Source organism: Hemiscyllium ocellatum, chromosome 9 (genome assembly GCF_020745735.1).
Source record: "Hemiscyllium ocellatum isolate sHemOce1 chromosome 9, sHemOce1.pat.X.cur, whole genome shotgun sequence".
NCBI classification, from domain to species: Eukaryota; Metazoa; Chordata; class Chondrichthyes; order Orectolobiformes; family Hemiscylliidae; genus Hemiscyllium; species Hemiscyllium ocellatum.
In genome coordinates, this window is record NC_083409.1 from 63,752,292 (window position 1) to 63,775,955 (window position 23,664).

The 23,664-nt window shown below is 40.8% G+C and overlaps 1 protein-coding gene across 1 annotated transcript in view; it reads left to right on the forward strand.

Moving 5' to 3' along the window:
• The window catches only part of c8a (complement component 8, alpha polypeptide), a 45,238-nt gene that overhangs the window by 13,904 nt on the left and 7,670 nt on the right, over positions 1-23,664 (forward strand). The window contains exons 3-7 of the mRNA XM_060829800.1: positions 3,534-3,675; positions 4,570-4,723; positions 7,776-7,962; positions 11,898-12,080; positions 21,557-21,797. Of these exons, the coding sequence (XP_060685783.1) occupies positions 3,534-3,675; positions 4,570-4,723; positions 7,776-7,962; positions 11,898-12,080; positions 21,557-21,797 (907 nt within the window). The remainder of the gene's footprint in view (positions 1-3,533; positions 3,676-4,569; positions 4,724-7,775; positions 7,963-11,897; positions 12,081-21,556; positions 21,798-23,664) is intronic.

Below are 23,664 nucleotides of genomic sequence, written 5' to 3' on the forward strand. Positions count from 1 at the left end.
GGCAGAAGTACGCACCACTGCTGGAAGCTCCCAGGATTACCAACATCATCTCCATTTGTGAAGCCAAGCCATGCACCAGGTCAGTCAGAAGCTGTCCTCCATTATGCCCACAGTGGGAGAGGAACCAAAAGGATATACTTCTCAGAGCATATAGGTGACATGACTGACATTTAATTGCAAATACAAGTGTATATTTGTAATCATATGGCTGTTTAAGAACCAAGCCACACAGATTACCTGTCCTTACTGTCATCCATCCTGGAACCGTACCTAACTCCAACCCCTGGGCTGCTGAGGCATGAACCTTCACTCTATCTGCTCCAAGTGGCTGTTGCATAATATTGAACATGCTGGACTGAGAGCAAGTGATGCCAGGACCCCTGGCTGAAAGCTATCTTCCCTGGTCTGACTGAGGACTACTTTCGTAAAATATTAGAGACATGCTACAGGTGCACGATGGATATAGAATGGTGCTGTACAGCAACCTGTCCACTCCCTAAACTGATCACTGCTAACAACCGTGACAAGCCACCTGACTTGTGTCTGTGCTAAACAACAAAGCAAGTTAGACGTACTGTGATCCTTCAAGCTCTGACTGAGGCAGCAAAACGCAAAAAGGCAAGGAAAGTAATAAGAGAGCAACTGAAGAACCCTAAGGTGAGTAGGTGCCCGTTCCAACTGACAGCAGTACAGGTCGTTCTCCTGAAACGTACATTTCGTCAACATGATTTGGCTGTAACGTGATTGGTGAATTTGGGAATGATATTTTTAAAACTCAAAGTTTTTAAATCTGGTAGCTATAATGCAATTACATCTCCAAAACTTTAAGTGTATTAGTATTGTGCATTTTTTGTATAATACGGGTTGGCACAAGAATGTAATTACCATGTAACAGCAGAACCACCTGTATTATAATGAAAGGTACCAGTGTACTCCAGTGCAGCATTGAACTACAGAAATGTATTGTGAGGTTGTAGCAAGGCTATATGTGCCTAATGTCAATATCCATGGACAGGGATTCTGCTGGTCACTGCCCATGGAGTGGACCCTGAGATGTGGGGAACTGCTGTCCAGGATGGAGGCTGAGAAGAGTGAATGGATATCTATAATCACTGTATGAGCTCTGACTCTCACATTAAATTGTTGCCATCTAATTTCTGACAGGTAGGAGTATAGGAAACAGCATGGAAATGAAGTGATGTTAGATAATAATGGCATGCTAACAATGCAAATGTTTTCAAATTGGCATCTTGTCACTCAACAGAAATTTTCATCTTGCCATTCACAACTTAACAGCATATTCTTGGCCAAACAGACCTGACCTGGCATTTTGCTGATAGATACTGCAGACCCAAAGGCAGAATAATCACAAATAATATGCAGAATGAAAATACTATTGAGCACATCACACAAAGCAGTTTTCTCATTGCAAGAAGATAAATTTGCAAACAAATGTATGGCTAATAATAAGCACAGCAATTCAAACAAACTACCCAACGTGATGGAACTTTTTAAGTGTTACAAGAAATGGCAATGAAAGGATGACCTGAACAGTCTAGCTGACTTCAATGACTATTGAGAGATTATCAAATGTCTGAAAGCACACTTCAGCCATTGCAGGGTTCCTGACGTTATGACCAGCATCAATGACCCTCAATTGATAAATTAAGAATTCAGCAGCAGCTTTAAGGATTGTGAAATTCAATACCATAAATCATCTCCGGACTATCCCTAGTCAAATGGAAAGGTTGAGTGAAAATCCAGCACACACACAAAGCAATTCTCCAATGGACAAACACACCACTGAAGGCAAGGAGAGCAGTCCAGTGCAAAGTCTAATCTCATATCACACTCAAATTACTTCTGCAATAGCAAAAAAATTAGCAAACCCAGACATAGTAACAGGTGTGAGTGACAAAACCAATATGAAAAAAAAAACAAACTATAATTTTTACAAGATTGTCGAGTCATTGCCAAGGGTTGATCTTTCAACACTGTCAACAGAGTCACTGTCAAGTGAAAGCTTAGGACTCACACAAGGCAATTGTCACCTCAGTAACTTGTGGTAGAAATGAATGAGAGATGCAGATGTAGCCAGAATCGCACATGTAGAACTGGACAAGCTGTTCCTCAACTGCAGGCAGCTAATCAGGAAGAGATGAGCACATCATCTTCACAGTCCATAGATTGACCATCACACCTACATGTCTACAGTACCACAACAACTCAAATGGATCTGTACCAGGTACCACAGCAACAATAAATAAACCAGGAATGACACTCCCACTGAAGGAACATTGTCAGATGACAGCTTTTAACAAAACATACACGCACCACTGTGAGATAGGCAAAATTTAAATGCAATAAGGGCAATGTTTATGTTACTAATACATGAAAGGAGTTATGTGTATATTAGGTAACTTGGATAACTCAAAATATACATGAAAATGCATACTTTTTTTGTATGAACTGTTATGGGGCCACTTGGGTATGACATGGGTTAACCTATAAATCCATATGAAGTTTCTGATGGGATTAGAATGGAATTAGAGAGTTATAGCTGAGTTAATAAACAATAGCCTGATAAATAATTTAAGAGTAATTTTCATTTATTCTTAATCAAGAAAGTAGTCAGCTTAAAAGTTAACTTAGTTAAACTGCATAAACACACTCAGATGCTGACAGAGCAGACAGACAGAATTTCTGTGAACATGCAATGTGGCTGAACCAACATTAATGTTGAGGCTTTATTTGGAAATAGAATGTGACAATGACCCGTACCATGCCAAGAAAGACAAAGCATATAAGGGAATGAAGCACTGATTTCAGAGTGGAGATACGGAGTACTGAGATCAGGGATAACAGGCGTCTTGCTACTTTTTGGAATGTGTGAAAAACAAGATATTGGTCTAAAAGTCAATTGCAAGTTGAGTAAGGTACTGATTAGATGACTTACAATGTATAAATATCTGAGGAATCATTGACCCGCACCTCGAGGTTCTTGAGATTATTTTGTAACTAATCTATCACAGTAGAACATAGAGATGTTTGGGATAGATATGCAACCTTCAGCAATGTGTCTCCTGACTTGCCATAGTCATTGTGGTATCAACTATGAGAATCTTACTGAGGCTGCCATCTGGCAGCCAGTTCCAATAAAGTCACAGTACAGAACAGGGCTGGGAATGCATAATGCACAACAACCGTAGACTAGATGTCGATGTGCAATTTTTACAAACATGGCCCTGTTATTAACAATTTCTTTAAAATATTGACTAGTGAAGTGGACATGAGCTGAGTTGATGCACATGCATGCTCATTGAACTAAATAAATTTAATTTAGTTGTATCAATCATTTCAATATGATGATCCAACATTTACATAGAGAATAGAGCATCATGTGTTTTGTGACTTACAAAGTAATACTCAGTTTTAAAGTTTATTGATGTGACTACAAATATTATATATATTTATAGTTATACATTCTATATATAAACAGGAGCAATAATTAACATATTTGGTTTATGGTAAAGTTCAGATATAGGAATCTGAATCGGCCAGCCATATATGGCGGCAGTCTATGTATTGGATCTTTATGGCAAGAAGATTCATGCGAAACGTCTGAACAATGCATACCAGAAAATAACTGTGGTGATCAGTTTCAATGCAGTTCAGGCAAGTACTTCTCTGTATAATAATTAACAATCACAGTTCAATTAATTTAGAACTTTAACATGTGTTATTTATAGTCAATTGATTAATGATGCCAATTTCTATACCAAAACTTCTGGATATCCTGTTAAAAAAATGTATGAAAGACTGAAACACAAAATAAAGTAATGCTTGTAAAACGATGTTTCTGTCCCCATTTCCTTGATGCAACATTCAGCCTTTCTGTCAACATTCAGGAGAGAAGTATTGTGAAAAGCTACGCTGGATTTCCTGCCAATATTTTTGAACAGAGCATTGGTGCTGTTAATGTGATCAATGGACACCTGCATCACACTAGAATTTGAATTTGGGACCAAAACCAGAACTGCTGTGCTCGTTGAGGCTGCCCGCCCCTCATTCTTCTTTCTCTGCTCCCTTTGTTGCCCTGCTTGCCACCCCATTCTCCACTGCCTTCAATCGCCTCACTGCCTGCCCCATTCTCCACTGCCTTCAATCGCCTTACTGCCTGCCCCATTCTCTACCCCTTTCAGAGGACTACTTACTTTCCAACTCACTTGCTACTTCCTTTGTTGCTCCTCCCACTTTATGGTGGAGATCGCATCAATTTTGGGTGCTGCATCAATGATGTAACAATTCTGTATTTCATCCCTAACGGTGAAATCAAAATCCGCTCACAAAACATATTTTCTGATTCAATAATATTGCTTTTTAATGTCAGCATTTGCGTGTGCTTAGTGAAAAACAGCACTGGGCTTTAAAAGTGTAATTAGGAAAATAATTTAACTCAGAAGCTTGTAATTAGAGATACAAACTTAGGTTTTGAAAACATCTTTATAAAATATGTAAAATTATTAACATGAATTTCATGCTTAAAATCACAATTGAGTTCATTTTTAGGTCGATGTATTAAAAGACATTTGCTGTGTAATGGTGAGAGAGACTGTGCAGATTTTTCAGATGAAGAAACCTGTGAGTCTGATTATCCAAATGAGAGAAGGACTTTCTGCAGTAACTTGTTTGAAATCCCAGGCATAGAAGCAATTATGACGGGGTAAGACATGTTTTGATTACAGTCTACATTCAGCTGGGCTTCCTTCTATAGATCATATTGTTTTCTATGTTTGCATTCCAACCCAATGGTCATATGCTACTTCATGTCTTGGACTATAACTTGGATGTTGCATAATGCTATCTGGCTGATGGAGTAATATCCAAGCAGTAGCTCACTGCTGAATAAGCATGTAATTAGTTATCACTGAATTGTAAATACTTTGTATATTCAAATAGTCTGTTAACTATGAAATTCAAACCAGCCTGACTTAAAGGGATGACTATTAATTGGGTCATGGTGTTAAATAGGTACTGTCAGATCCAATGACTATAATCTCATCATCAAGTCATTTGCTGTTTCTTCATCTAGGATCAAAAATGAGTTAACTTTCACCCAATAGCAATCCTTGTGGTATGTGTTACAATTTACTCATGGAGTCTTGGTTGCTGTGCAAAATGCACCCTTATATACATGTTATAACCTGGAACTGTAGATATTGATAGTAGAAGCTTTAGGGTACTTTCCTTCACATGGTTGCCCAGGAGGATCTTTCCAGCTCTTCTTAATCATCTCTTGTAGCCATGGTATTTATTTGGTTTATACAATTAGTAACCCCTAATTTGTTAGTGGTGAAGCATTTAGTGAAGGTAATGCCATTGGAGATTTTACATTTACATTTTCTCTCTGGGAAAATTTGTGTGAATATTACATGCCACTTACCAGCCCAATCCAAATCTCGCTGTTTATACGCATGGAGTGCTGCAGTTCTGAACACTGCGCAATCATCAGAGAACGTCTATACTTTGACATTTTTATAGAGAAAAGTCAGTAATGAAGAAGCTGAAGATGGTTGGGCTGAGGACATTATTTTTGGAAGTTCCTGTAGTAATTTCCTGGGGCTGGGGCAGTAGCTTCCAACAACTGCAGTCATTTTCTTTTGTGCTAAGCATGACTCGAATGAAGAATTTTCCTCAGAATCGCAATAACTTCACTTTAGTTAGTGCTTGTTGATGCCATACTTGGGCAAAAACTGCCTTGTTTCTTGATATAACCTGGAGTTAATTAAATTGATTGATCATTGACATCTGTGTCATGGCCATAAGAGTCATAGAGGTCTGCAGCATAGAAAAAGGCCCTTCAGCCCATCGAGTCTGTACCAGTCAAAAGCAATCATCTCACCATTCAAATCTCATGTTCCTGCACTCAGCCCATAGCCTTGAATGCCTTCGCATGCAAGTGCACATCTAAATAATTTTTAAACGTTATGAGAGTTTCTGCCTCTTCAGCCCTTATAGTCAGTGAGTTCCAGAATCTATTATCATCTGGTGAAAAGATTTTTGCTCATATTACCTTTAAACCTCTTGCCCTCTACCTTAAATCTCTGCTCTGTTTTCATTTTTAAGCCCCTCATAATTTTATATATCTCAGTCACATCCTGCCGGTCTCCACTGCTCAAGGAAAACACTCCCAATCTATCCAATCTCTCTTTATAATGAAAACTCTCCTGGCAATGTCCTGGTAAGTCTCCTCTGCACCCTCTCCAGTGCAATCGCATCGCTCCTATATGTGTGAATTCCAGAACTGCACACAATACTCTCTGTGCTCTAACCAATGTTTTATATGATTCCAGCATAACCTCCCTGCTCTTAGACTTAGTTCTGTGGCTAATAAAGGCAAATATCCCATATGCCTTCTTGACCATTTTATTTACCTGTCTTGCTACCTTAAGGAAATAATGGACATGATCACCAATGTCCCTCTGATCCTTAGTGCTTCCCATGGTCCCAACCACCTTCATTATTGTGATATTGGGAACTGTAGAAGAAGCTGGTCCATTTATCGTTCCTGTGACTTAATCTTATGTTTCCAATGACGCTTAACAATTGTCAATATTCAGTACTTATTCATTATTAATAGATAAGTTCATTGTTCCAGTGCTGCTTTTACATTCTAAGGTACACTTTATCCCTCTAAAATCATTGAATCCCTACTGTGTGGAAAGTGGCCATTTAGCCTATTGAGTCTACACCAAAACTCCGAAGAGTATTCCACAGAATACTCTATCCCCACAAATTCACATTTACAATGGCTAATCCACCTAGTTTATACATCCCTGGACACTACGAACAGTTTTAGCCTGATCAATCAACCTAACCAGCACATCTTTGGAGGAAACCAGTGCACTCAACGGAAACCCACACAGATGTGGGGAGAGCATGCAAACTCCACCCAAGGCTGGAATCAAATGTGGGTTCCTGGTTCTGTGAGGCAGTTCCAGAATCTATTACCCTCTGGTGAAAAGATTTTTGCTCATATCAACTCTAAACCTTTTGCTCTGCACCTTAAATCTCTGCTCCGTCTACCCTATTGACCGTTAATTCTCTACATTTTCAGTCAGTGCATTCATTCTGTACATTTACTTTATTTCATTTGCCTGAAATGCTGAGCCACACTACAGTTGTACAGGGCTGTATAGATTACCTAAAATTTGTAAATGGGAGTTTACTTAAGCAGTTCTACCTCCAATATTGCACTTTTTTCTCCTGAGATACAGTGAGTAGCATTTAGAGTATTCACATGCTGTTCTATCTTGCACACTGTTGCCATGATATCTGTTGAGGAACTCCATTCACATTCGAGGGGAGAATCCTCCTGATCACCTTTGTCACCAAGCTCTCCAAGATACTGTTGAAAAACAAAGATGGAGCAAAGAGGGTGGGAGCTGAATGACTGAAGAATGGACTGTCATCCATTCACTACAGGTATCTCCCCATTAAAGATCAGGAATCTTATTAGACTCTCTATCCCCACTTCACCCTGACAGCAAGCTGACAATTAAAAGTGCAAGCAGTGCTGAAATCTCATCCTTTTCTATTAGTTCAGTATCTACCTCAAGATGGTGTCTGTTAACAGCACTGAAAATTCAATGATTGTTTCAGATGCTACTTCAAAATCACATCCAGTAGTGTCAGGATTGTCATGAGAAACAATATATTAGAACATGTTTATTTATTTGCAGATTAAATGCTGAATTAATCTCTCTTTTTTTAAGCTATAACAGCTTAATAAGTAAAGTTGGAAGAACTGTTTTAGATACTGGGTTTGGTGGATATTGTGAATATGTGTATAATGGGGACTGGAGGGAACTGCGATATGACAGTGAATGTGAGCACCTCTATTATAACGATGATGAGAAATACTTCCGAAAACCATACAATTTACTCACGTATCGTTTTGAGGTAAGCAATGATCCATTTTCCAATTCATACCTTTCTTTGGCAGTTATGAAACAGCAAAGATTTTGCTTCACAACTTCCCTAGTTGACTGCAATAACTCAAAAACATTCCTATGCATCTTAAGCTCTCGTAGCCCAATTAGTAGTTTCCAAAGTTGTTACTACATAACACCGGACTGTTACTGCTAGCTAACGTTTTAACATATACCAGTGTTCTCCCAAAAACATTATCAAATGCTCATGTGAAATAAAACCAGAGATGTACAGCACAGAAGCATTCTTTAGTTCAACTTGCCCAAGCTGACTAGATATCTAAATTAAACTAGTCCCATTTGCCCATATCCCTCTACACCCTTCCTTTGCATGTACCCATCAATATGCCTTTTAAATATTGTAATTGTACCAGCCTCTACTACTTCATCTGGTCGCTCATTCCATGCACGCACTACTCCCTGTGTGAAAAGGTTGCCCGAGGTCTCTTTTAAATCTTTCCCCTCTCACCTTATACTTATGCACTTGAGTTTTGGAGTTCCCTCTCCTGGGAAAAAGACCTTAGCTATTCACCTTATCTATGCCCCTCATGATTTTATAAACCTCCATAAGGTCACCCTCAGCCTCCGAAGCTCCAAGGAAAACAGCCCCAGCCTATTCATCCTCTCCATAAGGCTCAAACCCTCCAACCCTAACAACATGCTTGTGAATCTTTTCTGAACCCTTTGAAGTTTCACAATGTTCTTCCCAAAGCAGGGAGACCAAAACTGAACACGGTCTAACTGATGTCCTGTACAGTCGCAACATGATATTCAAATCCTACTCTCAATACACTGAAAATAAAGCCAAGTGTACAAAACAAGTCCTTCACTACCCTGTCTACCTGCAACACCACTTCCAAGGAACTATGAAACTACACTCCAAGGACTTTTTGTTTGGCAAGACCTTGCCATTAAGCATATAAATCCTGCCCTGACTTCTGTTATCAAATGCTACTTCTCACGTTTATCTAAATTAAACTCCATCTGCCACTCCTCGGCCCACTGGCTCATCTGATCAAGGTCCCATTGTATTCTGAGGTAACCTTCATTGCTGTCCACTACACCTCTAATTTTGTGACATCTGCAAACTTGCTAACCATGCCTCCTACATTCACATCCAACAACTTACCCACCATTGATGTCAGGCTCCATGGTCTATAGTTTCCTGGTTTTTCCTAACCACCTTTCTTAAAGAATGGCATCACGTTAGACAACCTCCAGTCTTCTGGCACCTCACCTGTGGCTATCGATGATACGAATATCCCAACAACCACCTTCTGTTAAAATTAATAGATGTCTGAATTGATTCAGTTTCCTGTTCAACTTCCTGTTTCAGGAAACAGAGATTTTACTGACACCAAGTTCTTCTCAGTTGGCAGTATTTTATGTCAAATGGTTGCAGCTCCTTTCATAAACATTGATGAAAATTTCAGATGGGTACATACAAGTCTGCAGATTGAAGTTTCAGTGTGTATGCCAGATTTATAGCTGCTAGTGTTATTTAGTGCTGAATTCCTTTTGAATTTATGGATTAATCAGAAATGCACTTAAAATGCATGGAGCAAATGAACATTTAGAAACCATCTGACACATGTTTGGTAAATTTCATATCTTCCAATATATTTGGAAACTTCCAGAACAATTACTGGCAAATCAGCAGAACCATTGAGAAAGGCGAGTCTTCCTCAAGAAAATAAACAGCATCTTTGCAAGGAAACAGAGATATTTAAATCAACATTACTGAAGTGACTGACGCTAGCTTGCTAAAGCAAGTTCCTTAGTCTATGATAAAACTTGCTGCAGATATTTATGTTCTGCTTAGAGGGAAAAAGCCAAATGATTAAGCTCTGCCTTCTTTTATGGCACTCACTGGGTGGAATCTTGCCATTTTTCTGAGAGGGGCTTGAAGGCTGGACTGCTGGAGAATATTGACATTGGAGAAGTAAACGAATACTTTCCACCTTGGGTGTTTTTCTGAGAGGCCGGTTATCATCACTGGCTCAGGCTACCTATCAAGCAGGGTGGGTGTAGCCAGGTTTAGCAGGAAAAACATCCTCTTCAAGGAATATTCGAAAGATTGAAGAAATGGTTCAGAGATCAATCAAGGTCCACATCAGAATTAAGGCCAACAGTCCTGAAATAAAATATCATCCAATCTTCTCAAGTCAGAAGAGTACGTTCTGGAAGAATTGAGAAAACTTCAGACTATCTGAATTTATAAACCCAATGAGAATTGGAAGATAGTGGTAAATTTAAAAGTAGTTATGTACCTGAATGCATAAATATCAGCTACGGGAACAAAGGAAAACTTGAAGGAAGGTATTTCCTAAAGCAATAGTTCTGAAACAGCCAGTGCTGGATCTGCATTAGTTCAATCCAATCTAAAGACATACACAGCCTATGGGTGGAGAACAGCAGGCTAGCATGAGGTCCTGTTAGAGATAGTTGCTTCACCACTGGCTCCAGATAGTCTTTGTAATTATGCCTAACTAATTGCTGTCATGCGATAAAGTACATCTTGATGTGCAAGACAAATTCCTTATCTTAGTACGATTTAGTATGGTTTATCATGTGCCATTGCTAATTAATTAGACTCAAAGACTCAATATACAAAGGAAAATTGGTGGCAGCTATTGACGGTGTAAGTAAATAAGCGGTGGTTAGTTCCACAGATATGCAGTAATCTGCACAATTAAAAAGATATACATGAGCTAATTAGTGTTCCCAGTAGGATCTTCCTAACAGAGGACAGCAGCCCCCACACTCCGCCTCCACTTAGGGGCTGGTCAATTTACCGTTCCAAATCCACAAGAGAAAATTGACTGTCAGAAACTCAACCAGCTAACTCTTGATGAATTATTGTAATGCTACTAGCCATTTATTCTGTAAATATAATAACTACCATGAACCAGTTCATCTTTCCTATTACAGTTCATTCTGCCCATATTTTCTCTCGTGCTGTTTTTCTCTTTTATCTTATCTTTGTGTGGTTCCTATTTAAATATCTTCTATCTTTCATAGAAAGATGTAAACAATGGACACAACTATTTGGGACCAATGCATGTTCTAGGCAATTGGGGCAAAGTGGTTGAGAGATGCCATGTGGCAGTAGTGGCACGGTGGCTCAGTGCTTAGCACTGCTGCCTCACAGTGCTAGGGACTCAGGTTTGATTCCAGCCTCAGGTGACTGTATGCGTGGAATTTGCACATTCTCCCTGTCCATATGGGTTTCCTTCAGGTGCTCCAGTTTTCTCCCACAATCCAAAGATGTGCAGGTTAGAATGAATTGGCTATGCTAAATTGCCCACAGTAATCAGGGATCTTGTAAATATAATCTGTATATTAAGTACTCATAAAATAACACATTTAGTCTTGTAACTAATTAATTAGATTTGTATTGGGATTTGTACATGTACAGGGTAACATATAGGCTGTTGCGTATGTTGTACTAAAATACAGTGCTTACCTATGCTATGTACACAGACAACATACATGACAGCATAGAGTCTGCAATATCCTCTATTTGAAAGATAGCGCAGATCATTGACATAACACCATAATGGCTGGTATCCTATCACCAAGTCACCCTTTATTTACACATGCTCAGTACATGACAACTGACCCAGCTTGCACAGAACCACAGTAATCAGGCGCATTAGTCAGGAATAAAATGTGGAAGGGGGGCAGGGATGGGTTGCTCTTTGGATGTTTAGTGTGGACTGGTTGGGCTTAAGGGCCTGTTTCTATGATTTATTGAGTGGAGGGAGGAAAATGTAGGAGAAAAATTTTTAAAGTTTAGTAAATGCCCAATTCACTCTCAAATTTCACTCAAAATAATTATAGGGTAATAGATTTCCTCTCTGAATATTGTTAAAACTTTTTCACTTATTTTTGCTTTATTCAAAGGCAATTGCTGATTCTGGATTTACCATAGATGTTCACAATAATGTATATGAATTAGCTACAGCAATGAGGAGTTCAGACTCTTTTGATTTTGGAGTTGGTGTGAAAGTTTCTGTTGTAAAAGCTGCGATTGCTTTTGGAGAGTATTCCACATTTATTAAAAATGTAACAAGGTTTCAAGGGAAGGTAAGTAAATGGCATTTTTCTTTATTTATTTTGAAGTAATTATTGTAAGACATGGAAATGACCAAAGCCTTTCTGTATAACACTGGGCTACACGAGCAAGGAAGGTTTATTGCATTAGAAAATCTTGTGCTATGATTCTCTTACTATTTCTTCCATTTATATCTGAGGTGGTGTCCATCAGATTGTCACACCTTGTAAATATAATCTGTATAAAGTACTCATAAAATAACACATTTTAGTCTTGTAACTAATTAATTAGATTTGTATTGGGATTTGTACATGTACAGGGTAACATATAGGCTGTTGCGTATGTTGTACTAAAATACAGTGCTTACCTATGCTATGTACACGACAACATACATGACAACATAGAGTCTGCAATATTCTCTATTTGAAAGATAGCACAGATCATTGACATAACACCATAATGGCTGGTATCCTATCACCAAGTCACCCTTTATTTACACATGTACAGTACATGACAACTGACCCAGCTTGCACAGAGCCAGCTCTTAGAGTGAGCTCCTAGAATCCCTGACACTCCTGTTTACATCTGTCAGCCAGGACTCTCTGCTTGTGCCTGTTAAGCTGGTCCAATCAGGGAACATATATTTTGTTAGGCCCACCTGGGTGAATCACTACTTCCCTCCCCTTCTGAATCCTGGGATGAAGTCCATTAAATTTCCTGTAGCTTCTCCTGGGGTGTTTTTGCACAAGGTCTGGTTTCTCCAACACTGCCTTGGATACTAATGGCATGCACCAGACTCATCTCTTGTGCCCAGAGCATCTTCTTCAGGCGAAAATGGTGTTGAGGCTGTGTCATGTGCTGTGTCTAACTCATCCTCAGCGGTCCCTTGGACACTAGGCAGAGAGAGACAAAAAATCTTCGGGTAAAAAATGAGGTCTGCAGATGCTGGAGATCACAGCTGAAAATGTGTTGCTGGTTAAAGCACAGCAGGTTAGGCAGCATCCAAGGAATAGGAAATTCGACGTTTCGGGCATAAGCCTGATGAAGGGCTTATGCCCGAAATGTCAAATTTCCTATTCCTTGGATGCTGCCTAACCTGCTGTGCTTTAACCAGCAACACATTTTCAGAGAGAGACAAAACCATGGATTCTGACATCCTTGCTTGATGTTCTGAGGGGCCGGGCATGTTTTGCAAAGCTGCAGCTTTCATGTGGTCCACATGCTTATTCAGGACTGCCTCACCTCCCTGAATTTCGTACGTCACGGGTCCTGACCTCATATCAATCATGCGTTTTACCCATGCAGGGCCATGGTTCCCATGGTTTCCACACCAAACCATGAACTAAACTACCTCTCTCACTTAGAGGAGTCTAGTGTCCAGCATTGGCATTCCTGGTACTGTTTACTCTCACCCCCCAGGAAGATCAGACTTAACGTGGCGCGGAGTCTTCTCCCCTTTAGCAACTCTGCTGGACCCGTCCCTGTAGTTGCAATGAAGAGTGCTCTGAAAATCAAACAGGACAGTTTGGTGTCAAATGAAACTGTAGGCTGTTTCATTTAGCCTGCTTTTGAAGTTTGGACTGATCTATCTACCAGTCCATTGGATGTTGGATGGTATGGAGCTGTTCTGACATGCCAAACGTCATTTGACTTTAGGAAGTATTCAAATTCCCTGCTGATAAATGATAGCCCCCATTGTTTGTGACGAACATTTCCAAGAACTTACGTATTGCAAATGCTGCTCATAACCTTTCAAATGTCGTGCCTGTGTTTAACAAATGAACCTTAATCTCATCCAAACATTTTAAATGAGCATCTAAAATGACTAAAAGCATAGAGCTCATGAAAGGACTGGTGTAGTTGAAATGTAAACGAGTTCAGAGTTTGCCCAGTCATTCCCATGAATGTGGGGGAGATGCTGGCAGTAATTTGTGTCCTTATGAGAACTCTTGGCACTGCCCACCAACACTACTATGTCAGCATCCAATCCTGGCTGCCAAACATAACTTCTCACTCACATCTTCATTTTGAAAATCCCTGGAAGACTCTGCTGGAGGCTATCCAGTACTTAGTAGTGAATTTTGCTTGGGACAATCACTCCTGCTCCCCATAATAATATGCCATCATCAATGGTGATCCGGTCTCGCCAGGTCCAGAAAGGTTTTGATTCCAATTGTGATGACCTTTTTGGTTCCTCCATCACTACCAGCTGGCTTAGTTTTACTAGGATGGGATTTTTCTGTGTCCGCAATCTGATATTGTCAGTGGTGACCGGAAGAGTGTCCAGAAAGTTTAAAACCAGAACGGACTCTTGCAGTGGTGGCATCATTGGTGGTATACCTGCCAGTGGCAGATGGCTCGCCACATCTGCTTTTGCCACTTGGCCTCCTGGACAAAGCCTTCCATATGCATCGCATCATCCGTCGCCATTTCTGCCACCTACAAACGGACCCCATCACCAGAGATATATTTTCCTCCCACTCCTATCCGTTTTCTGTAAAGACAATTCCCTCCATGACTTCCTCATCAGGCCCACACACCCCACCAAACCACCATCCCCTCTCAACACTGACCCTTGCCACTGCAGGAATTGCAAAACCTGCACCCACACCACACCCCTCACCTCCATCCAAGGTCCCAAAGGAGCCTTCCACATCTGTCAAAGTTTCACCTGAATTTCCACACATGTCATTTACGATATCCATTGCTCCTGATGCTGTCTCCTCTACATTGGGGATATAGGATGCCTACTTGCAGAGCGCTTCAGCGAACATCTCCGGGACACCTTCACCAAACAATCCGACAGTGCCATTGCCGAAAACTTCAACTCCCCCTTCCACTTTGCTAAAGACATGCAGGTCTTGGGCCTCCTCCATCACCACTCCCTAACCATCTGACACCTGGAGAAAGAATGCCTCATCTTCTGCCTCAGGATCCACCAACCCCATGGCATCAATATGGATTTCACCAGTTTCCTCATTTGACTTGTCCTATCTGTCCATCTTCCTTCCCACCTATCAGCTTCACCCTCCCCTCTGACCTACTACCGTTAGTCCCACGACCATCCACCTATTGCGCTCTCAGCTAGCTTCACCCTAGCCCTACACTCCTCCCATTTATCTCTCCACCTTCTTGACTCCCAGTCTCATTCCTGATGAAGGGTATTTGCCCGAAATGTCAATTCTCCTGCTCACTCTCTCAACTCTAATCTCCAGCATTTGCGGTCCTCACTTCTGCCCTCCCATACAAAGTGTTCCAATTTGTAACTGTACGCACTTGGAATTTGACCTGAAGCAATGAGTGACGCAGCTTTGTCCTCTTTAAGTAGCCGAAAAATGTGTTGCTGGAAAAGCGCAGCAGGTCAGGCAGCATCCAAGGAGCAGGAGAATCGACGTTTCGGGCATAAGCCCTTCTTCAGGAATGAGGAAGATGTGCCAAGCAGGCTAAGATAAAAGGAAGGGATGAGGGACTTGGGGGAGGGACATTGGGAATGCAATAGGTGGAAGGAGGTTAAGGTGAGGATGATAGGTCGGAGAGGGGGTGGGGGCAGAGAGGTCGGGAAGAAGATTGCAGGTCAAGAAGGCGGTGCTGAGTCCGAGGGTTGGGACTGAGATAAGGTGGGGGGAGGGGAAATGAGGAAGCTGGAGAAACACATTTTCCAGCTCTGATCTCCAGCATCCGCAGTCCTCACTTTCTCCTCTTTAAGTAGTCCTAGCAGGGTGTTGTGGTCCATTACTGTTGTAAATTTACATCTGTAAAGGTATTGATGTAACTTTCTTACACCAAACATGACCGCCAAACCTCCCTGCTCTGTCTGGGTGTAGCTTCATCAGCCAAAGTCTGGGAAGCATATGTTATCAGGCATTCCTCTCTGCTGGGCCATTGGTGAGCCAACACTACCCTGACACTGCATGGGGAGGCATCACAAATTAGTGCCATATCTCACTTGGGATTGTAGTGTTCTAACACCTGAGATGACAATAGTTGCCTCTTCATCTCCCTAAAGTCTATATTTTGGCTATGAGACCAGTGTCAAGATTGACCCCTTTTCAATAGCAAATGTAGGGGTGCCAGGATGGAGGTCAAGTTGCAGATGAATTTTCCATAATAATTTACCAATCCAAGGTAAGGCCTAAGCTTCAGTACAGAGAGTGGTTGGGAAGCTATTGGAGAGGATTTTTAGGAATTAGATATGCGCAGATTTAGAAACGTATGGCCTATTAAGGGACAGTCAGCACAACTTTGTGTGGGGCAGGTTATGCCCTACTAACTTGATTGAATTTTTTGAGGTGGTAATGAAGGTGATCAATGAGGTAGACCAGTGGATGTTGTCTACAAGGATTTTAGTAAAGCTTTCAACAAGGTACCTCATCCAGAAGATTACGACGCATGGGATCCAGGGTAACATTGCCATTTGGATTCAGAATTGGCTTCTCCGTGGTTAGAGGGTAGTATCGGAAGGCTGTTTTCTGGATATCACAGGAAGGATGTGGAGGCTTTGAAGAGATTGCAGAAGAGATTTACCAGGATGCTGCCTGGGTTAGAGGGCATGAGCTATAAGGACAAATTGGGGTTGTATTCACTGAAGTGATGAATGTTGATGGGAGACCCGATAGAAGTTCATAAAGTTTTGAGAGGAAAAGACACAGTTGAGAGTCAGAATTTTTTTCCCAGAGTTAAAACATCAAATACTAGGGGGTATGCATTTAAGGGAAGAGGGGGAAAATTCAAAGGGGATGTAAGGGCAGTTTTCCACAGAAAGTGGTAGGTGCCTAGAGTGTGTTGCCAGGGATAGTGGTAGAAGCAAATACAATATGTCTGTTTAAGGGGCTTTTAGATAAGGACATGAATAAGCAAGTAATGAAGGGATATGGACCTTGGGAGACAGAAGGGATAAGTTTAATTTGGTGTCATATTCAGTGCAACATGTTGCAACACTAAGACAACAATAGATAGCAGTTAAAGCAATAGAAGTAAGTAAGTCTTGGCATCATGTTTGAACACCAATGTCACCATTGAGCCCTCAGAATTTTTTTTTTCTTCCTCTCCCTTTCATCATATCTGGGCCAAGCCATAGTTCCACAGCTAGGGTGGAGGAAGCCTGGTATTTGTTAAGCCCTGGCAAATTTGAAGGCACGAGTGTCCGTATCTTGGTGATCTTTGGTCTACCGAGCCCTGACCTACTGAGAATTCCTGTCCACGTGCAGGCTCACCCTCCTATAAGATGATAAGACACGAGAGAAGAAATGGGCCATTCAGTCCATTGTGTCTGCTGCACCTTTCAGAAAGATTATGACTGATCTAATAATCCTTAACTCCACTTTCCAGCCTTTACCTGATAACCCTTGATTCCTTTACTAATTAAAAATCTGTCTATCTCAGCCTTGAATGTAGTTATTGGCCCAGTCTTGACAGCCCTATATGGTGGGGAATACCATAAATTCACTGGAATCTAAGCAAAACTTCCTCCCTAGCTCTGTCTTAAATGGGTGACCTCTGATTTTGAGATTCATCACACCAGTCGGAAACTCTCTGCAAGAGGAAACAACCTTTCTATATCTACCCATTCGAGTCTTCTAATAGTCTTGTATGTCTCAATCAGGTCTCCTCTCAGTCTTCTATACTCCAATGAATTCAGCCCTAATCTATTCAAAATCTATTCTCTTAAGACAATGCCTCCACGCCTGGTATCAGCATTACAAAACTTCTGTTGACTAGCTCTATTTCTATTTTATTCCCTTTGAAATAAAGGTGAATAACCCATTTGCCTTTCCTATTACCTGCTGAACCTAAATGCTAACTTCTTGTGATTTTTGCACGAGCCCTCCTGAATCCCTCTGTGCCGTAGACTTTCTACATTTTAATAACATTCAGCCCCTCTATTCTCCTCTAATGAGACAGGAATAATTAATAATTAATTATGTCATAGTTAGAGGTCCTCTTGGGAGGAACCATCACAGTATATTTGAATTTAACACAGAGATGGAAGGTGAGAAGGTATAATCCAATATCAGTCTTGTCCTCAAAGAAAGGGGACTACAATGGGATGAGGGAGAAGTTGGCTAAGACTAAATGGTGGGACAAGTGAGGAACGGTGGAAGACTTTCAAAGTGATCTTACTCAGCAAGAGTATGTACCGGTAAAAAGGAAGGACTGTAGGAAAAGGGATAATTAGCCATGGATAACTAAGGAAATGAAAGAGGGTATCAAACTGAAATCCAATGCATACAAAGTGGCAATGATTAGTGGGAAACTAGAGGATTTGCAAATCTTTAAATAGCCAATAAAAAGCCACAATAAAAGCTATAGAGAAAGATAAGATAGACTATGAGAATAAATTAGCCCAAATATAAAAACAGAGAGCAAACGTTTCCACAAATGTATGAAACAAACAAGTGTGGCTAAGGTAAACACTGTCGAAAAGCGTGGTGCTGGAAAAGTACGGCCAGTCAGGCAACATCCGAGGAGCAGAAAAATCGACGTTTTGAACATAAGCCCTTCATAAGGTAAACATTGGACCTTTAGAGAATGAGAAGGGGATTTAAGAATGAGAAATGAGGAAATGGCCGAAGCTTTTAATAGGTATTTTGCGTCGGTCTTCACAGTGGAAGACACAAATAACATGCCAATAATTAATGATGAGGAGATTGTGGCAGGTGAGGACCTAGAAATGATCATTATCACTAAAGAGGTATTGCTGGGAAAACTAATGGGGCTAAAGGTATACAAATCTCCTGGCCCTGATGGAATGCATCCCAGGGTACTATAAGAGATGGCAGATGAAATAGCAAATACACTTGTGGAAACTTTCCAAAATTTGCAGGACTCTGCAGTGAGTTCCAACTGATGGGAAAGCAGCAAATGTGATACCACTGTTTAAAAAAAGGAGGTAGACAAAAGGCAGATAGTTATAGGCCTGTTAGCTTAACTTCCGTAATGGGGAAAATGCTTGAACCTATCATCATGGAAGAATTACCAGATATCTGGATTAAAAATTGTCTCATTGGGCAGATGCAGCATGGGTTCATGGAAGACAGATCATGTTGAACTAATTTACTGGAATACCTTGAGGATATTATGAGCACACTGGACAATGGAGATGTGGTATGTCTGGCTTTTAAGAAGGTATTCAACAAGATGTTGCAAATAAGGCTGCTGCAGAAGATAAAGATGTGCAGTTTTATGGGTAATGTATCAGCATGATTAGAGGATTGATTAACTAACACAAAGCAAAGAGTGGAGCTAAATGGGTGTTTTTGTAGTTGGCAATCATGACTAGTGGTGATCATGACTAGTGGTGTGCCTCATGGATCAATGTTAAAATTGCAATTGTCTACAATTTAAATACATGATTTGGAATTGGGAACCAAGTGTAAGGTGTCAAAGTTTGCAGATAACACTAAGATGAGTGATAGAACAAAGTGTGCAGAGGACAGTGAAAATATGCAGAGGGATATAGATAGGTTAAGTGTGTTGGCAAGATGGAGTACAATGTTGATAAATGTGAGGTCATCCATTTTGGTTGGAATTAGAGCAAATGGATTGCTTTTCTAAATAGTGAAAAATTACAGTATGGTATTGTGCAGAGGAACCTTGGTGCCACTATGCATGAATCACAAAAGGTTAGTTTGCAGGTATAGCAGGTAATTAAGTAGGCAAATGGAATATTGTTCTTCCTTGCTAGAAGGATGGAGTTTAAAAACAGGGAGGTAACACTGCAACTGTATGGGTGCGGGTGAGACCACACCTGAGTATGGTGTACAATCTTAGTCTCCTTACTTAGAGCATTGGAGGGAGTACAGTGGAGGTTCACCAGGTTCCTTCCAGAGTTGAGAGAGTTGCCTTATGAGGAGATACCAATTACACTGGACTATATTCATTTAAAAGAATGAGGGGGGAATATTATAGGAACATATAAAATTATGAAGGGAATGGATAAGATAGAAGCAGGGAGGTTGTGTTCACTGGCAGGTGAAACTAGAACTAGGGGGCAAAGCCTCAAAATAAGATTGAGGACTGAGTTGAGGAGGAACTTTTTCACCTAAAGGTTTGTGAATTTGTGGAATTCCCTGCCCCAAGAAGTTGAGGCTACGTCATTATGTTTTTATGGCAAAGATGGATAATTGAACAGTAAAGGAATTAAGGGTTATAGTGAGTGGGCAGGTAAGTGGATCTGAATCCAAGAAAAGATCTTGTTGAATGATGGAACAGACTCAATTGTCCAAGTGGCCTAGACCTGCTCTTATTTCCTATGTTCCTGCTAATGTGCAGAATCTTACATTTTCTCACATTATATTCCATTTGCCAAGTTTGTGCTGAACCTGGCTATATCCTTTTGCAGACTCAGATAAGCTTATCACACAGCAAAGATCCTGTCACGTTCATGATCTTTTCCTCAAAGTGCATAAGGAGCCTGATGCCCCAATCTGATCCACCATACTTAGTCCCCTTAACATGGTTATGGTTCAGCTTTTCTTGCAACAAGTCAATGAAGAGGTTGAGTATGATCAGAATTGGTGCAAGGTTAGTTTGAGACCATGCCTAACCATGCACAGTGGTGAGGTGTCCCCAGTGAGTAATTAAGAACCACAATGGGCAGGAACACTGAACGTCTGACTGAACATAATGCATCTGATGTTATGCACTGTAATCAGTCACCCTTGGTGTGATGCATATATAGTGGCAGAATTAGAATGAATGACAGCTCTGTGAGTGTAAGTTAGCAGAGAGAAGACATAATAGGGGTGGCACGGTGGCTCGGTGGTTAGCACTACTGCCTCAGCACTGGGGTCCCAGGCTCGACTCCAGCCTTGGGTGACTCTCTATGTGGAGTTTACACATTCTCCCTGTGTCTGCGTGGGTTTTCTCCCACAGTCCCAAGATGTGCAGGTCAGGTGAATTGACCGTGCTAAGTTGCCTGTAGTTTTAGGTGCATTAGTCAGAGGGAAATGGGTCTGGGTAGGTTACTCTTCGGAGGGTTGGTGTGGACTGGTTGGGCCGAAGGGCCTGTTTCCACACTGTAGGGAATCTAAACTAATCTAACCTGGATGTGAAATAGTTTGCATCTGCTAATGTGTGCACTTCAGTGCTTTGAGGTCCTGAACCAATCTGAACATCTTGAATGGATCTTGTCAGTATGCCTAAGCTAGGGTCAATTAATTTTGAGGAGACTGTTGGTCTTGCTGGTTTGTGTCAACAGACAATTAGATTATAAAATAGAAACAAGTACTTTATGGACATTATCCGCTTATTGAGTTTTACACTGATCTGATTTCAATGTTTGAGCTTTATTACATTTACGTTAATCTTATTTTCAATATCATTGAATGTATGACAACAATAAACCAAACTGACTGAATCCAACAGATCAGAGTTTACATGAACCGAAATGTAGTCTCCTACATTATAGACACTGACTGATTAACTTAGTGGAAACATCTATGATCGAAATAATGTGACATTACTCCTTTTAAACAGTTGTTCAGATAAAGCGTTGACTTTTTTTTAGGATGTTAGTTTTGTTCGTGTTCGTACTAAAATTCAAACTGCTCACTTCAAAATGAGGAGATATAATTTACTTTTGGATGAAGATATGACTCAATCCCTAATGAAACTTCCAGATGAATACAATTATGGAATGTACGCTAAATTCATTGCAGATTATGGTACTCATTACTATGCTTCAGGAACACTGGGAGGTGTTTATGAATTCATTCTTGTTCTGAATAAGAAGGTATTGGCAGAGTCAGGTTTGTGACATTTAATACTTTTGTTGTTTAAAACAAGTTAGAATAATACAATAGTATGGTAACATTTCATCAAGGGGAAGAGATGAAATATTAGTTCAAACTCTGTTGTATTGCACAGCAATTACAATAACATAACTTTGTGATTCATTTATTATGCCTGCTGCAATGTATGGGGAAAGTATGCACATGTAGTTAAACACACTTAGAGTCAAAGAGATGTACAGCACGGAAACAGACCCTTCGGTCCAATTCATCCATGCCGACCAGATTCCCAACCTAATCTAGTCTCATTTACCAATACGTGGCCCATATTCCTTGAAACCCTTCCTATTCATATACTCATCCAGATGTCTTTTAAATGTTTCAATTGTACCAGCTTCCATCACTTCCTCTGGCAACTCATTCCATAAACACACCACCCTCTGCATGAAACAGTTGCACCTTAGGTGCCTTTTATATCTTCCCCTCTCACCCTGAACTTATGCCCTCGAGTTCTGGACTCCCCCACCGCAGGGAAAAAACTTTATCTATTTATCCTATCCATGCCCCTTATGATTTTATAAACCTCTATGAGGTCACTTCTCAGCCATCAACACTCCAGGGAAAATGGCCCCAGCCTGTTCAACTTCTCCCAATAGCTCAAATCCTCCCACCCAGGCAACATCCTTGTAAATCTTTTCAGAACCATTTCAAGATTCACAACATCCTTTCAATAGGAAGGAGACCAGAATTGCATGCAATATTCCAACAGTGGTCTAACCAATGTCCTATACAGCCGCAACATGACCTCCCAACTCCTGTACTCAATACTCTGACCAATAAAAGCAAGCATACCAAACGTCTTCTTCACGATCCTATCTACCTGCGACTCCACTTTCAAGGAGCTATGAACCTGCACTCCTAGGTCTCTTTGTTCAGCAACACTCCCTAGGACCTTACCATTAAGTGTAGAAGTCCTGCTCAGATTTGCTTTCCCAAAATGCAGCTCACTGGTCAATAGTGCCCTGGCTAGTCCTTATCACCTTTCTTAAATCAAGGTACCACATTAGCCAATCTCTAGTCTTCTGGCATCTTACCTGTGATTATTGACACAAATATCTTAGCAAGGGGCCCAACAATCACTTCCCTAGCTTCCCACAGACTTCTAGGTGCACCTGAGCAGGTCCTGATCAACCTTTATGTGTTTCAAGACATCCAACACTTCCTCCTCTGTAACATGGACATTTGTCAAGATGTCACCATCTATTTCCCTACATTCTATATCTTCCAGTTCCTTCTCCATAGTAAACATTGATGCAAAATACTCATTTAGTATCTTCCCTCATCTCCTGCGGCTCCACACAAAGGCCACCTTGCTGATCTTTGAGGGGCCCTATTCACTCCCTAGATAACCGTTTGTCCTTAATGTATTTGTAAAAACCCTTTAGATTCTCCTTAACCCTACTTGCCAAAGCTATCTTCTGTCCCCTGGGGGAGGGGGGGGAGGTCTATAATACAATTCCAATAAATTGATCATCCCTTTCTTATTTCTCAGTTCCACCCAAATAACTTTCCTGGATGTATTTTCGGGAATATCCTCTCTAACTACGGCTGTAATTCTATCCCTTATCAAAAACGCCATTCCTCCTTCTCTCTTGCCTCCCTTTCTATCCTTCCTATTTAGCATTTTTATCCTGGAACATTAAGCTGCCAGTCCTGTCCATCCCTGAGCCACGTTTCTGTAGTTGCTATGATATCTCAGTCCCATGTACTTAACCATACCCTGAGTTCATTTGCCTTCTGTGTTAGACCTCTTGCATTGAAATCAATGCAGTTTAATTTATCAGTCCTACCTTACTCGCTGTTTTGCTCCTGCCTGCCCTGACTG